The sequence below is a fragment of the Coregonus clupeaformis genome, chromosome 18, assembly GCF_020615455.1.
Source record: "Coregonus clupeaformis isolate EN_2021a chromosome 18, ASM2061545v1, whole genome shotgun sequence".
In the NCBI taxonomy this organism is placed as follows: Eukaryota; Metazoa; Chordata; class Actinopteri; order Salmoniformes; family Salmonidae; genus Coregonus; species Coregonus clupeaformis.
The window spans coordinates 47,654,932-47,675,038 of NC_059209.1; the positions used below are offsets into that span (position 1 = coordinate 47,654,932).

The following is a 20,107-nucleotide window of genomic DNA, read 5'->3' on the forward strand; positions in this document are numbered from 1 at the left end:
GCTGCTGCTACTGTGTATTATCTATCCTGTTGCCTAGTCACTTTACCCCTACCTACTGTACATACTGTAGCCATGCTATTTTTACTCCTTATTGTTATCTGTGTATTTATTCCTTGTGTCACTATTTCTATTTTTATTTTATATGTATCTTTAACTCTGCACTTTTAATTTATGGTTGACACAGATGGTTGGCCATTAGCCTGGTATTTATGACTTCACAACTGGTAATTACCTTTCCACTTACATTGACATTTTAGTCATTTAGCAGACGCTCTTATCCAGAGCGACTTACAGTTAGTGAGTGCATACATTTTTCATACTGGCCGCCCGTGGGAATCGAACCCACAACCCTGGCGTTGCAAGTGTTCTAAATAGTATGTAGAACAATTACATTTACATTTACATTTTAGTCATTTAGCAGACGCTCTTATCCAGAGCGACTTACAGGAGCAATTAGGGTTAAGTGCCTTGCTCAAGGGCACATAGACAGATTTTTCACCTAGTCGGCTCGGGGATTAGAACCAGCAACCAACAAGAATGTATTCACACAGTGAAGTGCAGTCATACAGTAGGTCAGGGGGAGTATTCAAGAGGCCATCTCATAACTACAACTGTGATGCATGCATACTAGATGATCAATGAGGTTCTTGTGAATCTATTGGATCTTGTGAATCTATTGACATCAAAAGAAGATTAAATTAGGTCAATTGTTAAGAGAGAACAAACATGAGTTTCATCAAGAAAAACTGGCCACCAAGATCAAAAGGGTACCAACGTGTTATATTCGGTGAAGAAGGGTTATAACAAGAATCAGGGGATCAAGTATACCTACTGCAAATGGAGAGAAAACGATTTACTTAAACATGCAGTGCCACCTAGTGTACAGCTGAGTCTGAACAATCTGCCTCAAATGTTGTAAGTGACCACAAATGTGAGCTTTTATTTGCTCTGTAATGATGGGCACCAAGTTCACACTTGTTCAATGCGAAATGTAATGCATTAAACGTGAGAAGGGACAGTAGCTCTATATGTTACATTTCTATCTGTAAAGTTCTGAAAAGTCTCGACCCTCTAACATGCACATTATCATAAAAGGGTCCTTCAATCAGCAACCTATGTCTACACTTGCTACTATACTGGGATTCAATAGGAACACTTCTGTGTCGGCATCATCAACGCAGTCTGACTCCGAGTGCTTTGGGTAAAGGGCCTTGAGTATAATGGTTGATTATGCCTTACTTTACAAAGGGCCAATTTCGTTTGAATGGTTCAAATGTTCAATCAGGAGCACGGAGTTCTTAGAACATGGAGTAAAAATTTTCCTTTTAAAAGCAGCATTTAAAACCATTCAAAATAGTGTATAGCCTGTTGACATGGGTGGCATATTTTTTTGGTTCCGTTTAACCTAATTCATATTTTTCAATTGTCTCTTCTGTGGGTTTCTACAGTTGGTTTTGAGTAACAGGAGCAGGGCGCCATGTTTAAAAAAGCTAATTTTTGTTTCAATAGGCCTACATTTTTACAATATTATATTGCCAAAAAGTGAAAAGGACATACTTTCATTAAAGAAAAGCAAACGCCACAATTGTACCTGTGGTTGTACGCTTCCTGGAAAATTGCAAAATTGAAGATTACGTAATTGTTTTAACCTAGGAAAATTGCAGCTCAGTGTGGATGCGAAGCCTACTCGGCGCAGAGGTTAATGACTGCCTGAAATAGAGAGCGAAAGGATCGTTACTAGTTACCACAACCACTAAGTCCTAAAACCAGCCTATTTCTAAAATGTATCTTCTTAAAATGTGATTTTAAACTTAACCCTAACCTTATCCATACTGCTAACCTTATGCCTAACCCTCACCTTAAATTAAGACCAACAAGCAACATAAAAAAATATATATATATTGTACGATATCCAATGTTGACTTTATGGCTGTGGTAACTAGTGGAAACCGTTTACATTTATAAGAGAATGGAAGAAGCCATCCATCACAGACGTTGCCAAGATACAGTATCTACGTTGCATGTTGTGTAGCTAAGCAACAACCATAAACAAAGGCTTGGGGGCTTGCAGAGTGCTGACAGAACAGGATGATGAAAATAAAAAGATGAGGCAAACCTGTAATACTGATGGTGGAGCGGGTTCCACTGAAAATGTTCAAGCCCGGGATATAACTCATCTCTCCATATTCGTCGACACTCCAACTGCCGCACCGAATCCTGAAACCAAGCTATTGGCTGACTTCAAGAAAGACACTCATCTCAGCAAAGTGTACTTGGCGGGAAGAGGTGAGTTAGCTCGTGTTTTCAGGTGGCTGACTTCTATGCATCTCATTAGCGTTTGTTGTCACTGACACTAGTGTTTGGAACTTGTGTTTTGAGTAAGAACCACTGACTGAGTTTGCCAATGAATCATTTTCAACTAGACTAAATGGCAGAATATCACTATTGATCAAATCATATATATTTTATAATTATTTAGTTAAGCTTCCATGTGAAGTTACTATTTTAGGCTAGTATAGTACAGCTTATTCTAACCTAAACATTAAAATATTTACTGCATAACAATTTTTTGGGACCTCAGAGTATCTCAACAAGGAAGGTCAGACCTCTGTGCGCCCGCTCATTGGGAAAATAATGCAACAGATCGGCACAGACCCCACTCTCTGTCCAGAGTATCCATCATCCTTTGGCCTTCCAGAATTCACCAGGAGAGCAACAGAATTGGTTTTGGGCAGGGACTGCCATGCCATCGTGGAGAACAGGGTAATGTTGGATGCCTACTGTAAAAATGTTCCATGGATCAACTTGACCTCAAGTGTGATCCTCACAGTTTTCTCATACAGTAGGTGGCTTGCTGATTTGTAACTCAAGGTTATTAAACTGTCTTTAAACAAGCACTGCACCAAGCCATCAGTAAAGAACAGCCATCTGGACACAAAGATAGGCCTTTCACAAGCTCAACGGCAGCGTAACCTATGTAATTACACTTTGGCCACCCCTTCCTTATCCACACACTAGTTTTTATGTAATCAATCAACATCAGCTTGTAAGTGGCATCGGATAATACATTATGACTGTGACTGTATTGATTTTACCCCCCTCCCCTGTGCTCATTATACTGTAGGTGTTGGGTGTGCAGACTGTGGGCTGTACTGGGGCTGTTCGTCTGGGGGCTGAGCTCTTGAAGCACTGGTACAATGTGAGCGGTGTCTGGTGTGGGCCAATCTATCTCTCCTCCCCCTGTGATGGTAAGTAGCGGCTTACCAAACTATTATCACAAAATAAGCATGCACATAGTAAAAAGCACAATCCCAAGGGTAGAGCAATATAGAATTGGTATTGCTGATGATATTGGTGCTGAAGCTCTAGTGATCATGTTCCTTTCTGCAGACTCCTTGGCTGGTATCTTTGAGGCAGCAGGGATCCAGGATGTCCGTCGGTATCGGTATTGGGATACAGAGCAGAGGGGTGTGTGTGTGCAGAAAATGATGGAGGATCTGGAGATGGCTCCAGAGCAGAGTGTCATTGTTCTGTCTGCTTCTGCTCACTGCCCTACTGGTTCAGACCTCTCCCAGAAGCACTGGAGACTCCTCACACAGTTTATGGTGGTACTGCTCCATAACCCAACTGTTTTTACAGTCTTTAGTAATGTAATGGATGTTATACATTCAACATTTTAGTCATTTAGCAGACGCTCTTATCCAGAGTGACTTACAGTTCATGTATTCATCTTAAGATAGGTAGGTGAGACAACCACATATTACAGTTGTAGTAAGTAAATGTTTTCCTCAATAAAGAAGTTATCAGCAAAGTCAGTTATCAATGTTGTTTTCTTTCTTTGGAGGTCCTGGCATCAGTATATCCCAGGGAGTAGCATTTCTACAGTATAAACACTTCTTATAGTAGTCCTCTTCAGTATCCTCATGCTCTCTCTCTCTATTCTTCTCTCTGCATCTTTCTCTCTTCTATACTCCCAGAGGTGTAGGTTTTTCCCTTTCTTCCTGCTGCCTGCACAGGGCCTATGCCATGGGGACCTTGAACAAGACGCCTGGCCAGTGCGTCTGTGTGCCTCTCTGGGGATGGAGCTTCTGTGTGCCCAGTCCTTCTCCCACAGCTTTGGGCTTTACGGTGAGCCACTTCAAGGGTTCACTTGCCTCTTAGTGTATTAACAACTGATGTCTCTTGCTTTCATCGAATGTGACGATTGTAAGATCCTCATACTGACAGTAAATCTCTGGAAGGAAATACATTTTCTTATTTTGTCCTTACTGCAGGCGAGCGGGTTGGACACCTCTTATGTGTCCTAAAGCAGAGCTCCACACTGCTAGCTGTTCAGTCCCAGGCCGAGAAGCTGGTCAGGGCTCTGTGGTCCCGGCCATCTGTCGGAGGAGCTCGTGTGGTTGCCACGGTGCTCAGTAACCCTGCCCACCATGTGGAGTGGTAAGTTATTATGGATAGTCTATGCTTCAATAGCATTGTCTGCAAGGCTTCTCCAGTATAAAATGCGAGAATACAAAGTCTCGTTACAGTACGTGGGACTAATGCTTCATGATAAGTTAAATAGACCTCTGTGTAAATCCTTGTCCCAGGCAGGAAGGATTGAAGAGTATGGTGGAGAGGGGCATGCTGGTCAGAGAGAGGTTGAGAGAGAAGCTAAGGCTTCTTGGATGTCCTGGCAGCTGGGATCACCTGATCCAGCAAGGTGGACTGTACTGTTGCACTGGGCTGAATGGTGAGCAAACCATCTTAAGCCCCGTTTCCACTGGCACTTAAAATTTGGGCCAAATTCGACCTGGCTCGAATGGAATTCTCAGATTCGAGCTGGGTCGAGGGAAACCCGGGCCAGCGCAGCCCAGTTTCACAACTGGTACCAGCTGGATTAGAATTGGGGCTGGTGATGCCATTACTATGCAACCACCAAGCTGATCACTGCTGGATGCTGACACACAGTGTTGCCATGTTCGCGGTTTTTTGTGCAATTGGGCTACTTTGAAAATGATGTCGCGGGTAAAAATGTATTGGTCGCGGGTTGCGGGTATTTGGGCTATTCCTAAATTGCACTGCGGCCGCCATGTCATTTCTCTTAAAAATATATAGATTTCACTGTGACCTGTTGCTGACTGTCAGGCAGTGAGGCAGGCTGTTGCTGTTGCTGAGTGAGTGGTGTGTGTGTGTGTGTTGAGTGAGCGAGAGGAGAGGGAGCAGCACGCGCACGTTGTGACAACTTTTTACCAGTTGTAGGTAGGCTATTTAGATTGTCATTATGGAGACACCTATTTCCAACCCTTTTTCGTAAAACATTAATAAGCTAGAACTGATGCACATCAAGAAATAATGGGGACAAAGCAATGGAAAACGACTTTGGGCACACTAGAGCGCACTACATACAGTGAGGGAAAAAAGTATTTGATCCCCTGCTGATTTTGTACGTTTGCCCACTGACAAAGACATGATCAGTCTATAATTTTAATGGTAGGTTTATTTGAACAGTGAGAGACAGAAAACAACAAAAAAATCCAGAAAAACGCATGTCAAAAATGTTATAAATTGATTTGCATTTTAATGTGGGAAATAAGTATTTGACCCCTCTGCAAAACATGACTTATTACTTAGTGGCAAAACCCTTGTTGGCAATCACAGAGGTCAGACGTTTCTTGTAGTTGGCCACCAGGTTTGCACACATCTCAGGAGGGATTTTGTCCCACTCCTCTTTGCAGAGCTTCTCCAAGTCATTAAGGTTTCAAGCCTGACGTTTGGCAACTCAAACCTTCAGCTCCCTCCACAGATTTTCTATGGGATTAAGGGTCTGGAGACTTGCTAGGCCACTCCAGGACCTTAATGTGCTTCTTCTTGAGCCACTCCTTTGTTGCCTTGGCCGTGTGTTTTGGGTCATTGTCATGCTGGAATACCCATCCACGACCCATTTTCAATGCCCTGGCTGAGGGAAGGAGGTTCTCACCCAAGATTTTACGGTACATGGCCCCGTCCATCGTCCCTTTGATGCAGTGAAGTTGTCCTGTCCCCTTAGCAGAAAAACACCCCCAAAGCATAATGTTTCCACCTCCATGTTTGACGGTGGGGATGGTGTTCTTGGGGTCATAGGCAGCATTCCTCCTCCTCTAAACACGGCGAGTTGAGTTGATGCCAAAGAGCTCCATTTTGGTCTCATCTGACCACAACACTTTCACCCAGTTCTCCTCTGAATCATTCAGATGTTCATTGGCAAACTTCAGACGGGCATGTATATGTGCTTTCTTGAGCAGGGGGACCTTGCGGGTGCTGCAGGATTTCAGTCCTTCACGGTGTAGTGTGTTACCAATTGTTTTCTTGGTGACTATAGTCCCAGCTGCCTTGAGATCATTGACAAGATCCCCCCGTGTAGTTCTGGGCTGATTCCTCACCGTTCTCATGATCATTGCAACTCCACGAGGTGAGATCTTGCATGGAGCCCCAGGCCGAGGGAGATTGACAGTTCTTTTGTGTTTCTTCCATTTGCGAATAATCGCACCAACTGTTGTCACCTTCTCACCAAGCTGCTTGGCGATGGTCTTGTAGCCCATTCCAGCCTTGTGTAGGTCTACAATCTTGTCCCTGACGTCCTTGGAGAGCTCTTTGGTCTTGGCCATGGTGGAGAGTTTGGAATCTGATTGATTGATTGCTTCTGTGGACAGGTGTCTTTTATACAGGTAACAAGCTGAGATTAGGAGCACTCCCTTTAAGAGTGTGCTCCTAATCTCAGCTCGTTACCTGTATAAAAGACACCTGGGAGCCAGAAATCTTTCTGATTGAGAAGGGATCAAATACTTATTTCCCTCATTAAAATGCAAATCAATTTATAACATTTTTTGACATGCGTTTTTCTGGATTTTTTTGTTGTTATTCTGTCTCTCACTGTTCAAATAAACCTACCATTAAAATTATAGACTGATCATTTCTTTGTCAGTGGGCACACGTACAAAATCAGCAGGGGATCAAATACTTTTTTCCCTCACTGTACATTTGCTAGGAGGTGGTTTAAACTGCATTCTAATGTTGATTTTGCCCAAAGAAAACGGTATCAAGCGAAGTGTTTTATGCATGTTCAGTTCTTGGTTCTTGGGGGCTGCCGGAGTTCTTTTTATGGGGAAAAGTCCTCCATGAAACTGACATTAAATGTGGACAATGATACATTTGCCTCTGTTGGCTCGCATTCCACGCCCGGCTTCTTACCCATTTAAAGTTTGAGAATAGGTAACTTTAAGCATCAGTTGTCAGAGCAGCTTACCGATCACTGCACCTGTACACAGCCCATCTGTAAATAGCCCACCCAACTACCTCATCCCCATATTGTTATTTATTTTGCTAATTTGCACATCTATCTTCTGCACATCTATCACTCCAGTGTTAATACTAAATTGTAATTATTTTGCACTATGGCCAATTTATTGCCTTACCTCCATAACTTACTAGATTTGCACACACTGTATATAGATTTTCTATTTTTCTATTGTGTTATTGACTGTACGTTTTTGTTTATCCCATATGTAACTCTGTGTTGTTGTTGTTTTTAGCGCACTGCTTTGCTTTATCTTGGCCAGGTCGCAGTTGTAAATGAGAACTTGTTCTCAACTGGCCTACCTGGTTAAATAAAGGTTAAATAAATCAAAATAAAAAATATAAAGTAGCCTATTAATGTACATGACATTGTAGACTACCATTTGATACAATAAATATGTTGAAATGACGATATCACTGGAGTCATTGCAAATCAATGTGCCACTTGTGTAGCCTACCTGGAGCTGGCAAACCAATTTAATAAATAGCCTATAACTTCAGTTCATTGTTGTTGTAGCCATATGTTATTAAGCAATTATTAATGCACATGTTTAATTAATTAAATTGGAAGTTATCAAAGCTCTATCGCAATTGCCAATCAGTTGTTAGAACGCATTAGATTGACGGTAACAGTAGTCAGATTAGGCTACAGGTTAAAATAATAATAATAATAATAAACACTGGCTGTTATTGACAAGCATATTCAGTATATATACACTACCGTTCAAAAGTTTGGGGTCACTTAGAAATGCCCTTGTTTTCGAAAGAAAAGCAATTTTTTTGTCCATTAAAATAACATCAAATTGATCAGAAATACAGTGTAGATATTGTTAATGTTGTAAATGGCTATTGTAGGTCGAAATGGCTGATTTTTTATGGAATATCTACATAGGCGGACAGAGGCCCATTATCAGCATCCATCAGTCCTGTGTTCCAATGGCACGTTGTGTTTGCTAATCCAAGTTTATCATTTTAAAAGGCTAATTGATCATTAGAAAAACCTTTTGCAATTATGTTAGCACAGCTGAAAACTGTTGTGCTGATTAAAGAAGCAATAAAACTGGCCTTCAGCTGGAGCATCAGCAATTGTGGGTTCGATTACAGGCTCAAAATGGCCAGAAACAAAGAACTTTCTTCTGAAACTCGTCAGTCTATTCTTGTTCTGATTGCCAAGAAACTGAAGATCTCGTACAACGCTTTGTACTACTCCCTTCACAGAACAGAGCAAACTGGCTATAACTAGCTGTAACGTCATTACAGGTTACTATGATATTCCTTCTTAATTGGCTCAATAACGTTATGGAAAAAGGTTTAGTTGTTTAAATATGGCAACTCCTCTCTTGCTGTGAAAAAAATAATCTGGGCTAGTTTTCAGGCCTTTTGGGCGGGTTTTGAGTGGTCGTTGTTCTGAAAATGTTAACTAGACCTGGCAACCCTACTCAGACATGACACGAATTACCACCATAGTTGGATCCTTCATTCATTTTTGCACTAAACAATAAACTTTTATGAGAATAGTCAGCCCTCAAATGCTAGGTGCCTAACGTTAGCTAGCAAATCAGAGTTGAAACAAGCTAGCTAGCTAGCAGCTAACGTGAGCTAGCAGGAATTTTAGCTGGCCAGGTCGTATTGAAAGCTAGATAGCTTGCTGGTTTGCTTGGTTAGCTAGCTAGCTAATAGCCAATGCCATGGCAATCAAGGTAGGAATTAAACTATCTTGCTAGCCTGTTATGCTAGCGATGACACTAACCGTTTAGTTAGCTTGCTAGCTAATGTCAGCAAGTTAAATACATGGCTCTGTGTCTGGATGGCACTGGCAGGAATATGGGATAATGTTAGCTACAGCATGGTGAGGGTGAATGAAATTCTTCAACATCTTGCTAACTAGCTAGCAACATTAGCGAAGCCAGCTGCAGTCACATATTGGCTACCTAACAACATTACATAATTTCTCATTTCTGGAGGCAGTGGAAACGCAATTTGAGCTAGCTCACCAAGGCCAGTCCAACTTGGGTTGACTTTAAAGTGCCAATGGAAACAGGGCTTTAGTTAAGTTCAGGATTTGTCATCTTTCAAACAATTCAAACAGTGGTAGGACACTGTACCCGTCTATGGGCTTGATTCAATCCGTGTCGCTGAAGTTCAGCTCTATAGCACACTTAAAATGTAAAGGTAATTTCCATTGAGCTGGCATATACAGCGTTTACTGTGAATGTAGTCTGTGAACGCGGAACTATAGCACTGAACTTCAGGGATACAGATTGAATCAAGTCATATATCAGCATTTTAAAAATGGTTTCCACAAACAACGTAGACTATTTATGCATTGCAACTTCCTAGACCTTACATTTTCAGTGTAAGAGCGTTTGAAAACATCAAGACAGGTTGCTTTTGTTTCTTTGCATTATCTAGCATTATCTAGCTAGCTTTTGGTGTCAGTAATTTTATCTCACAATCTCACACTTCATTCTCAAATATATTCTTTATATCATTAGCAATGATGTTGTACAGTTTTCTTGAACTGAATTCTACCCCTTTTAGCCAAGCTGAGTCGTGCTTCGTAAAAGCTTCTGCTAAATGGCATTTACTGTATACTGTATATGTCCATGACCTCTATCCTGTTTATTGTACACCTAGGTACCAGTAATTTACGTAAGTGCTATGTTCCATGTTGAATGTCCTTTCCTTAATCTTTGATTATGATCTCTTCACCTGTCTCCTTTAGTCCAACAAGTGGAATTCCTGAAAAAGAGGAGTCATATCTACCTGCATCCCAATGGCTGTCTGAATGTGAGTGCTATCAACAGCCGTAACCTAGACTATGTAGCTGAGTCCATCCACCTGGCATTGACCTCTGTCTTCTGACGTCCATTACAATACCTGTTGACAGCCTTTCTAAAATCCTTATTAAGCTGAACTAAATCATGTGAAGGAAGCATCTTGATGTCACATACAGTACCAAACGAATTAGGGCTGGATGCATAAGGAAAATGGCTGTTAGTTAACATTTATTGAAACAAATAAACAATAGACTTTAGAAAGGTAGAGTGTAACATCCAAGCTTTCAATTAGAGGTAGGGATTAGGGAATATGAATTATGGCAAATGGTATTTTCAACCTACATAGCTGGAAAATATTGTAGGCATATAGTTGTGGTGTGGTGGTCCCGTAAGGAGCACTCTTTCCTCTGGTCCAATTAGATCCTAATGCCCTAGTATGGTAAAAGGGTTATTGTGTAGTCAAGACAAGGGTCCATCTTTTGGATGAGATGTTAAACAGAGGTCCTGACCTTATATAGATAACTATTATGACACTTACAATATGGAGGGAGTAGAGGGATTGTCCTAGCCAAGTTCTCAGTCGGACTCTAGTAGGCTTATCAGTCTGCCATTTAATCATCTTTGAATTCTTCATCCTCTTCAATTCAATAACTATTGTGCTGAACACTCACAGAACACAGAACACTGCCCAATTGTATAGTTTAACCCTTTTGTAATTTATAACATGTTATTTTAACTGTAGTGATAACATAACCATGAAATTATTAAGGTCAACCTTTTTTGTTTTTTATTGACCAATTTATTTTATACTGTAGCCTATTGTTTGTGGTACATTGAAATATATTATTTTGAATGCATACAGGTACTTCCATGATAGAAGGTCAAATAAATGTGCAGTGACAAATAATTAAAAACCTTCTTACAACTTTTAAGATGAAGTGTACTATACACATGTTCATAATAAGATGGTGCTCATGTCATTAGGAAATAAATCCATGTTGTTGTTTACCTGAATATTGATTGTTTGACTTATGTTAGTTTTCCTACCTAAATCTAAAGGCATGGCTATGAATAAGGAGTTTTTGCCCATGCTCACCCCGCCCCTCTGGAAACCTCTTTCTCAAAACGACAGATCTGGATCACGTTCTACGCATGTGTTATTTTACGGAAAAAAATATATATACGCAGCTGGGTCAATATCACCATAAGGTGCCTTTGAGACTTCCCCATTTCCCCCCCAAAAAGCTGAGATTTTCCATTGAACTTCATATTCATTGTATTAAGTATATGTTATGCTGTTAGAAATGCATATTGGTCAAGCTCCCACACTTTTTATAAATTAACTGCAAGCAGACAATTTACATGCAAACAGCAAAATATGTCCACCCTGTCATGGACAATTTCAAAGCAGAATAAATACATTGTAATTACATAGTGATTATAAAACGTACATTTTCAGAAAACTATTTAGTCACTTTCTCAACAATATATTTGAGTTTATGGGAAAAGTATTTGGATAATAATGAAATTATGGCAAACTATTTGTTTCTCTATAAAATCTCACGTAGAGTTACACTTTCTTTTCTAAATAAAATCTAACAAAAAAGATATCTGGTCAAACTTTCAAACAATACTATTTGGCCCTCATTTGTTTATAAAGGAATCACACAAAAGATTTTGCTAACTTGTGAAAATAATTTGTTTATTTTCATAGAACATGAAAATAACAGGGTGGACAGTGACATGACAGGGTGGACCCTGGGCATGACAGGGTGGACACGTTGTGAAATGTCATTGAATGGCCACATAAATGCAAGGAACAATGCAAGAAAATGATGTAAAAATGCCTTTTCCCATGTAGGGGGAAATTACAAGTTGAACAGACTGTTTTTGATCCACTCTACCTGCATGCAGCCACTGAATAAAGATGCCCAAAATGAGACATTCATGTGGCCTTCTAGCGTTAAACTCTGTACATCATTCTGCACAGTGAAAGTCAAACATTCAACTGTAGAACAAGAAGAAAAATGTTTTTTAAGTGGAGAACAGTTGATTTGAAAAAACAGAATATTACAGAAAGATCACTTGGACGCATCTCCAAACAGTCTCTCCCTTTCTGCAGAGACATGGCTCAGTTCTGCAGTTGCTGTTCCACATACTTCCATGCAGACACTTCAATCTGTACAGAGCGCTTGTTCAGAGCCTGTGGTTCTGGTATTAGGCAAAGTACCTGCCAGTCATGGTACCAACAGATGTCGTCCCGAAGACTTGGCCATTTGAACTTGTTTATGCCATGGCGTTGCATACACTTAACTTTCACACTGTGCCCTTCTGCATCCATGATGATACCTGGGTATGCTTCATTGTCATAATTAACGACGCACCACTCTCCAATGTGCTTTACCTCAATCATTTCTGGTCTCCTAGGATTATCTGGTGTCTTTCCACATGCTGGGGACTTGTCAGATGAAACAGGAACATTAGCTAGAGTGACCTCTTGAAGGTTAAAGCAGGGGCAGTCCAAAACACCTTCCTCCCTTTTACACAGACATGAAATGTCTCTGTATTTCATTTGGCCGGGTGTCAGACTGATAGCTTGGTGGATTCTCATAGTGCCTTTTATGGCAGCTATTGCAGGTACCTCAGGCTTTGATTCAATATCCCTCTCTGGGATGAAGAACAGCTCGACAGATGTGTCCAGGCTTTTCAGCTTGTTATACAAGCTCTGGGCATCAGGAATGTCTCCTCCATGGGCTACAATCCGGTCTGCTGACCTCTTGAGGGCCCCACCCACACCGTCTGGTGCCCCCTTCCCATGATTAGCCTCAAAGAAATTCCACGTTATTTCTTTGAAGCCATACTTGTAGGGTTCCGTTGAGAGGTAGAAGAAATTTCCCTTTTGTCGATACTGCGTTGCAGGCCCATCGCTGAAAAAATGAAGTGTGCTGACTTGAGGGTGTCGTTCTCTCACTACCTTCAGAACTGGATCAAGGTGGGCCCAGATGGCCACAGGGTCGTGTCTTCTGGAGGGTGAAATGGAGCAGAAGGTGTGTGGCGCTTGTTCACCAGTGGTGTAGAGCACTCCAGTGTGCAGACTGGCCTGCTTGTGTGAGCCTCCAAAATGCACACATTGTATTTCTTCGCTGTACTTACATGAGTAATTTTCGCTAAAATCTATATGCAAGAGGGACTCATTGTGCTTCAGACTCCTCCTGAGCTCCCTGTAGGCATCAAACTGCCAATTAATGTTGAAGACATGGCTCCTAAAATGGAGAAGCCTCTCCTGGAAATCTGTGTTAAGCTCATGCTCTGTTGTTGTTATCTCCCTTTTCACTGTTATTGTTGACACCTTCTCATCCTTCTTGATCTTCTCTGTCATCCACTGAGATAAACGAATGTTCTCTTCCTCAGGGGTTTTCAGCAACGGGTGACAAGTTAGGAGGCATTCACTGCACTCACCATAAGCACAGACCTTGGCTTTCGGGTCACACATGGTTGCTTCAGACATTTCCTCAATATTTCTTGAGGACAGTAACCCTTGGCTCTGCAAGGCATTGGCAATGAATTGCAAGTTCTCATGTTTTTTGCAGAGACATGTGTCACGGTCAGAGGAAGAAGGGGTTACCACCCAAAAGGGTCTGAGACGGCAAAAGGAGGTGTATGATATTTGGCCAATGTGCTCAGAGAGAAACCTCCTATGCAAGTTCTTCATTGTATCAGTAAGCAACCTCTTTTGCATTTAGCAAGTTTAGCAAGCAAAGGATTTTTTTTAGCAAGTTAGTTATCAATATGTCATTTTATGGGGACATAAACAGTTGATAATTGTCCTTCAAATAAATCTAAACTTTCTAATAAGTCTCATCAGCTAAACTTCCAATGATCTAACCTGGAGGGCCCTGGCTCATGCTGATTTTTAGGAGTTTCAGCAGGGGAGTTGGGTGGTGTCTCTGACTGTAGCAAAGCACTGGCCCTGTTTCTGGCTCTGGCTTGACTTTTTGCCTCTCTCCATTTCTTTCTTTTTGCCCTCTTCTCTCTCTCACTGAGCTCATTGACACCCTTCTTCTTTCCAGTCTCTCTGTCTTTTTTCCATTTGACCCTTTCTTTCTCAAGGTACTTTCTTCTTCTGTCTGGGTCAGCATCACGACGTTCCCGATATCTCCTTGCTATCTCAGCTCCTTTTGATCTCATTCCTTGAAAAAGACGATTCAAAATGTTCCCTTACACACTTTAATTGGCAGTCCCGGTAAACTAGGCTTGCATTATCAAACTAGGTTTGCTGATACTGATATCGCCCAAAAAAATTGTCCATATTGTCCATTCTTACTATGTATAGCATGTACTGTTATAAAATGTGTGTAATAGCTGTTGTAATATGTGTAACGTTATCAGTATGTGGCCTAAACTATGCACATGTCCTTCCTGTCATGAACCATGTCCACCCTGTCATGGAAGGCTTGCTGACAGGGTGGACAATGACAGGGTGGACATGTTTGGCTAATGTTAGCATTTAATGAGCACATGGTGGACCTTCACTTAGCAACATACTACAGTTAGCAAGCTGACTGTGTACTGTTTTACAAATATATTTCAAAGTTCTGATAGGTTTTTCTATCAATTGATATTTCACTATGACAGAGTGGACATGTTAAGCTTGACAACATCCAACTACACACATAATATGATGAAAATTATGAAACATAAGTGTAAACACTTACTCTGCAACTAGACACTGCTTCAGCCTTCATTGAAGAAAGACAAAATGCTCGTAGTGATGTCACTGAAAACATCAGTGGGTTTCTTAAAGGGGCAGTTACCCCATAATGACAGGGTGGACAGCAATTTCAGGGACACATGCAAAATGTTCAATATGATTATGAAAATACAATATACATGATCAAAATTACTTGTTTTATCAAATAACGTATTGTGGACAGTAAAACCATGTAAAAAAAAATTGGATTTAGTATCATTTAACCACTTATTACACACACTGTAGTTAGCAGAGCAGTGTGTGGGACATGCCAAAATCACATACATCCAATGAAAAAAATTTAATAAAATGAAGGAAACACTTTTTTAGAGACTTATCATTCTACTGATATGTGTGCAAATGTTTGGCCACTTATAATAAGACCTCAGACTTTCATTATTCTGCTACATTTTCATGATGACTGAGTGAGTCTGATGAGGACACCAAAGGCACCTCATAGTGATATTGACTCAGCTGCTGCTCACACTTCATCTCCCTTCACGTTTCTCTCTTTACTTTGCCTCTTCTGAAACATGATGATGTAGCCTATGTCTCTGTCTCATATTTCTGAACAACTGAATTAAAAACCCTGTGGCGAGTTGAATAAACATTCAAGGCCATTATGAAGGCAACAACCTTCTCTGTTTGTTGTAATGGATATTGCAGTTGCACAAGAAGGACGCAGTCCCTACACATTGCATTGGAGCAAAAACAATCTACGTTTTGTGTGATGATGTAGGCTAATCTTTGTAGTTGCTGCCATATCGTAGCCCCTAGCCAGAGGTGTTGAAAAAGAACACTACTACTTTGATTGCCTGTCTACCTCCTGCTTAGCCAATGTTTGCAATGATGATTAAAAAATAACATTACATCGCTAATTAGACTGCGTGTCTGTGTTTTGCTTGTGTTTGATATACTGTCTAGATAGCTGCATGGGAGTTTGTACGAACATGTTGATCATGTCTTTTGTGTACAACATGTAAATAGCTACATGTAGCCTAACTCCCCTCAAGACAAAATAGCTTGAAATCGAGCTTATGCTGCTTAGCCCACACCAAAGGCTTTCATCGCTGATCAAGGAGGGGAAAGCTGCAGCGGAGCACTGAGCAGCATCTACTTAGACAGCAGAGTGAGCAGCAGCTACGCGAAAAAAAATCCTGCACATACAAATCTCTGTATCTTTAGCCACGGCAAATCGGCTTTCCAGAAAATCCGGAACAGCAGCCACTCCGAAATGTAAAACATGAAATGTTCAGTGCCTCTGTAGCTCAGCTGGTAGAGCACGGCGCTTATAACGCCAGGGTAGTGGGTTCGATCCCCGGGACCACCCATACACAAAAAATGTATGCACGCATGACTGTAAGTCGCTTTGGATAAAAGCGTCTGCTAAATGGCATATTATTTATTATTATACACATGAATACACTACTACAATCTCTGTACATTCACAATCTGATTCCCCTTTGGAGTTCAGTGGTTTAAGACAAAAAATAACGGCATGCACTAACGTTTTAGAGTAATACCCTTTTCATACATAGGACGCCACTACAGTAACGGGTCGATAGCGACAATTGATAACCTTTCAGACAATTAAAAAAAGTGCTGCATCAGCGTCTGTACCTTTTCAGAAAGTACAATTCTGCTCCGGCATATAATGTTCTGTATTGTTTCCCTAACAACAATAAATGTTGCTGATTGATGTGCTGTTGTGTTGTTTTTCTGCTGTTTTTTTTAAATGGTAGGGTAGATAGATTTGTTTTCTTTCTACTAAATGTATTGGTATGCATAGCCGCAGGAAGTAGGGGGGTGTACTTTAAAAAAAAATTTAATTACATTTTTATCCTGTATTAGCTGACCGATATAGCTGTCTGCAGTGCCAGCGCAGGCAAAAATACTTCCTTGTTGTATCTTAGAAACTATGTTACTATTCAGAATAATTCTGAACATATAATCTGCAATCTACGGTGAAGTGAGACTCAGTAGACAGGCAATGTTGTGGTCCAGTTGTTTGCCAAATGCAGAGGTGGTAACTAGAGGATGCAGATTCAAATTCCAAGCTATGCATAAACAACTACTGTTGTGCCCCTGAGCAACACAACATCCATTGATGAGAGGAGCCATCAGTACTATCCAGACTGATTTGAGTGCCTTCAGGGGAATCTTAAGACAAAATTGATTAGTACAAAATAACACATTTTAGCAAAATATTTAAGTGCCTTTGAACGGGGTATGGTAGTAGGTGGGTATCCTGTGAGTATCAAGAATGGGGGGCGGGTGCAACTCAATGTTAGGAAGGTGTTCTTAATGTTTTGTACACTCAGTGTATATTTATGTTATCACAAAGATTGGCCTAACTTTCTATAGCCCCTTCTTTTTAAACATGTCCTCTCACATAATGCCCTTGCTTTATTGTTGCCAAATATTGAACCTGACATGTCTTTGTTTTCATCCAGTTTTGTTCAAAGTCAGTGTGACAATGTGAGAGTGAAGGACACTGCATCGCTTCCAAAATATACAACCACCACAGCACACACCTACGCCTCACAACACATCGTTTCAGCCCAGTGTAGATCAATCCAACCCCCAGTCCTACACAGTGCCAATTTTCCCAGGCAAGTTTGTGTGGATTTTGTTTATTCATTTGGGATGGTAGAATAAACTGGGTAATGATTTACATTAGCTGTAGGCCCTACAGTATGTTCATAAAGCATACATTACACCTCTATAAGGATAAGCATATCATAAATGTGACATAGCCACATTATGAATGTATGAATAAGAGATGCAATCACAGATGTCAGAGCTTAACCCATAATCAAAAATTCAAATGTATCCTGTGAAGACATTTACATTTACATTTTAGTCATTTAGCAGACGCTCCTATCCAGAGCGACTTACATGTTTATTTTTTATTTTTTTATTTTTTCATACTGGCCCCCCGTGGGAAACGAACCCACATCCCTGCCGGCCAAACCCTCCCCTACCTTGGACGACGCTGGACCAATTGTGCGCCGCCCATGGGTCTCCCGGTCGCGGCTGGTTGCGACAGAGCCTGGACAGCTGATGTCATCATATTAATACAAAATCCTTAACATCACAGAGAAGACAGTCTATTTGAAATGTCCTATTCTTTGCCATGTAATTTGTATGCCTGCTGAAAAATCAGTCTGTGCCTCTAGACACTGGGACTTACAAAACACAATCTATCGTATGTTAAATCAACAGGAAAAAAACAACCTGAGGAAAACAATTGGAGCTGATAAGCCACAGGCAAGCACACATCAATCTTTTACTGAAACGTGCAAAGATGCTCTCCAGCCATCGCAACCTCGCTGCTGCCATTAATATCACCCACGTATATAAAACCAAGATATACTGTATGTCCAGGACAAAAGACCCTGTGTACATAGCAGATCACAGCTCCCAATTACAATAAACAAGGTTTACTGAGTAAATTACCTCCACAGGAACATTGTCATACCAGTTGATGCTTCCTGACACTGACAATACTCACATACAGGCAGATCTATTAAAAGAGCTTTATATATTTCTATATATGTCATTTTACATTGCCTATTCAATACTGATTTAATGTGTAAGCAGATGTTAACTGGCAGCCATGGTTTATGAAAATCAACTTATTCTGTTTCAAATGTAATGATTGATACTTTGCTCACACTGCAATAAGAAAAGTTCAATTGATACCAGTGTGAGAAAATGAAAACCATGGCGACCCAAAATGAAATTCATGTAGATTAAAGACAATTCATAATGGCGCCGGAGGAGATGGCTGCCGTTTTACGGGCTCCTAACCAATTGTGCTATTGTGTGTGTTTTTTCGCATTATTTGTAACTTATTTTGTACATAATGTTTCTGCCACTGTCTCTTATGACCGAAAAAAGCTTCTGGATATCAGGAAAGCGATTACTCACCTTGTACTGGACGAAGGTTTTTTCTTTAACGAGTCGGACACGAAGGATTTACTTCAGACACCCGACAAGGCCCAAATCCCCGTCATTCGCATGAAGAAGAGACAGAGATATTGGGGACGTAGGTCGGGGTGCCTTGTAAGGATCCAATGGCGAGTGGGTAATCTGCCTCTACCATCAGTCCTATTAGCCATCGTTCAATCATTGGATAATAAAATGGATGAGCTCCGATCAAGAACATCCTACCAATGGGACATTAATAACTAATAGCTTATGTTTCAGCGAGTTGCGGATGAACGATGACATGGATAACATACAGCTGGCGGGGTTTTCGGTGCATCAGCAAGATAGAACAGCTGCCTCCGGTAAGACAAAGGGTGGCGGTCTGTGTATATTTGTTAATAACAGCTGGTGCACGAAATCTAATATTAAGGAAGTCTTGAGGTTTTGCTCACCTGAGGTAGAGTATCTCATGATAAGCTGTAGACCACACTATTTACCAAGAGAGTTTTCATCTATATTTTTCGTAGCTGTCTATTTACCACCACAAACCGATGCTGGCACTAAGACCGCACTCAACGAGTTGTAAAAGGCCATAAGCAAACAAGAAAATGCTCATCCAGAGGTGGCGCTCCTAGTGGCCAGGGACTTTAATGTAGGGAAACTTAAATCCGTTTTACCTCATTTCTACCAGCATGTTAAATGTGCAACCAACTCTAGACCACCTTTACTCCACACACATAGACACGTACAAAGCTTTCCCTCGCCCTCCATTTGGCAAATCTGGCCATAATTCTATCCTCCTGATTCCTGCTTACAAGCAAAAACTAAAGCAGGAAGCACTAGTGAGTCGCTCAATACAGAAGTGGTCAGTTGACGCAGATGCTAAGCTACAGGACTGTTTTGCTAGCACAGACTGGAATATGTTCCGGAATTCTTCTGATGGCATTGAGGTGTACACCACATCAGTCACTGGCTTCATCAATAAGTGCATCGATGACGTCGTCTCCACAGTGACCGTACGTACATACCCCAACCAGAAGCCATGGATTACAGGCAACATCCGTACTGAGCTAAAGGGTAGAGCTGCCGCTTTCAAGGAGCGGGACTCTAACCTGGACGCTTATAAGAAATCCCGCTATGCCCTCCGACGAACCATCAAACAGGCAAAGCGTCAATACAGGACTAAGATTGAATCGTACTACACCGGCTCCGACGCTCGTCGGATGTGGTAGGGCTTGCAAACTATTACGGACTGCAAAGGGAAGCACAGCCGCGAGCTGCCCAGTGACATGAGCCTACCAGACAAGCTAAATTACTTCTATGCTCGCTT

General features: G+C 41.1%; 2 protein-coding genes across 3 annotated transcripts; one reads left to right on the top strand and one right to left on the bottom strand.

Annotated features, from left to right (window-relative positions):
* Window positions 1–2,070: 2,070 nt before the first annotated feature.
* Window positions 2,071–10,252, top strand: got1l1 (glutamic-oxaloacetic transaminase 1 like 1). Of its 2 annotated transcripts, XM_041904249.1 has the most exons (8): window positions 2,071–2,286; window positions 2,582–2,763; window positions 3,125–3,248; window positions 3,391–3,608; window positions 3,978–4,128; window positions 4,275–4,440; window positions 4,590–4,732; window positions 10,040–10,252. In XM_041904249.1, exons 1-8 carry the CDS (start codon window positions 2,106–2,108, stop codon window positions 10,177–10,179), a joined length of 1,305 nt encoding a protein of 434 aa, XP_041760183.1. In that variant the 5' UTR covers window positions 2,071–2,105; the 3' UTR covers window positions 10,180–10,252. The 2 variants fall into 2 exon arrangements, with proteins under 2 accessions (XP_041760183.1, XP_041760184.1); XM_041904250.1 differs by lacking the exon at window positions 4,590–4,732.
* Window positions 10,253–12,068: 1,816 nt separating this feature from the next.
* On the bottom strand, window positions 12,069–14,850 carry LOC123493109. The gene is made up of 2 exons (XM_045227028.1): window positions 14,810–14,850; window positions 12,069–14,284 (listed from the first exon to the last, which is right to left on the bottom strand). Exon 2 carries the CDS (start codon window positions 13,831–13,833, stop codon window positions 12,226–12,228), a length of 1,608 nt encoding a protein of 535 aa, XP_045082963.1. The 5' UTR covers window positions 13,834–14,284; window positions 14,810–14,850; the 3' UTR covers window positions 12,069–12,225.
* Between the last annotated feature and the right edge of the window lie 5,257 nt (window positions 14,851–20,107).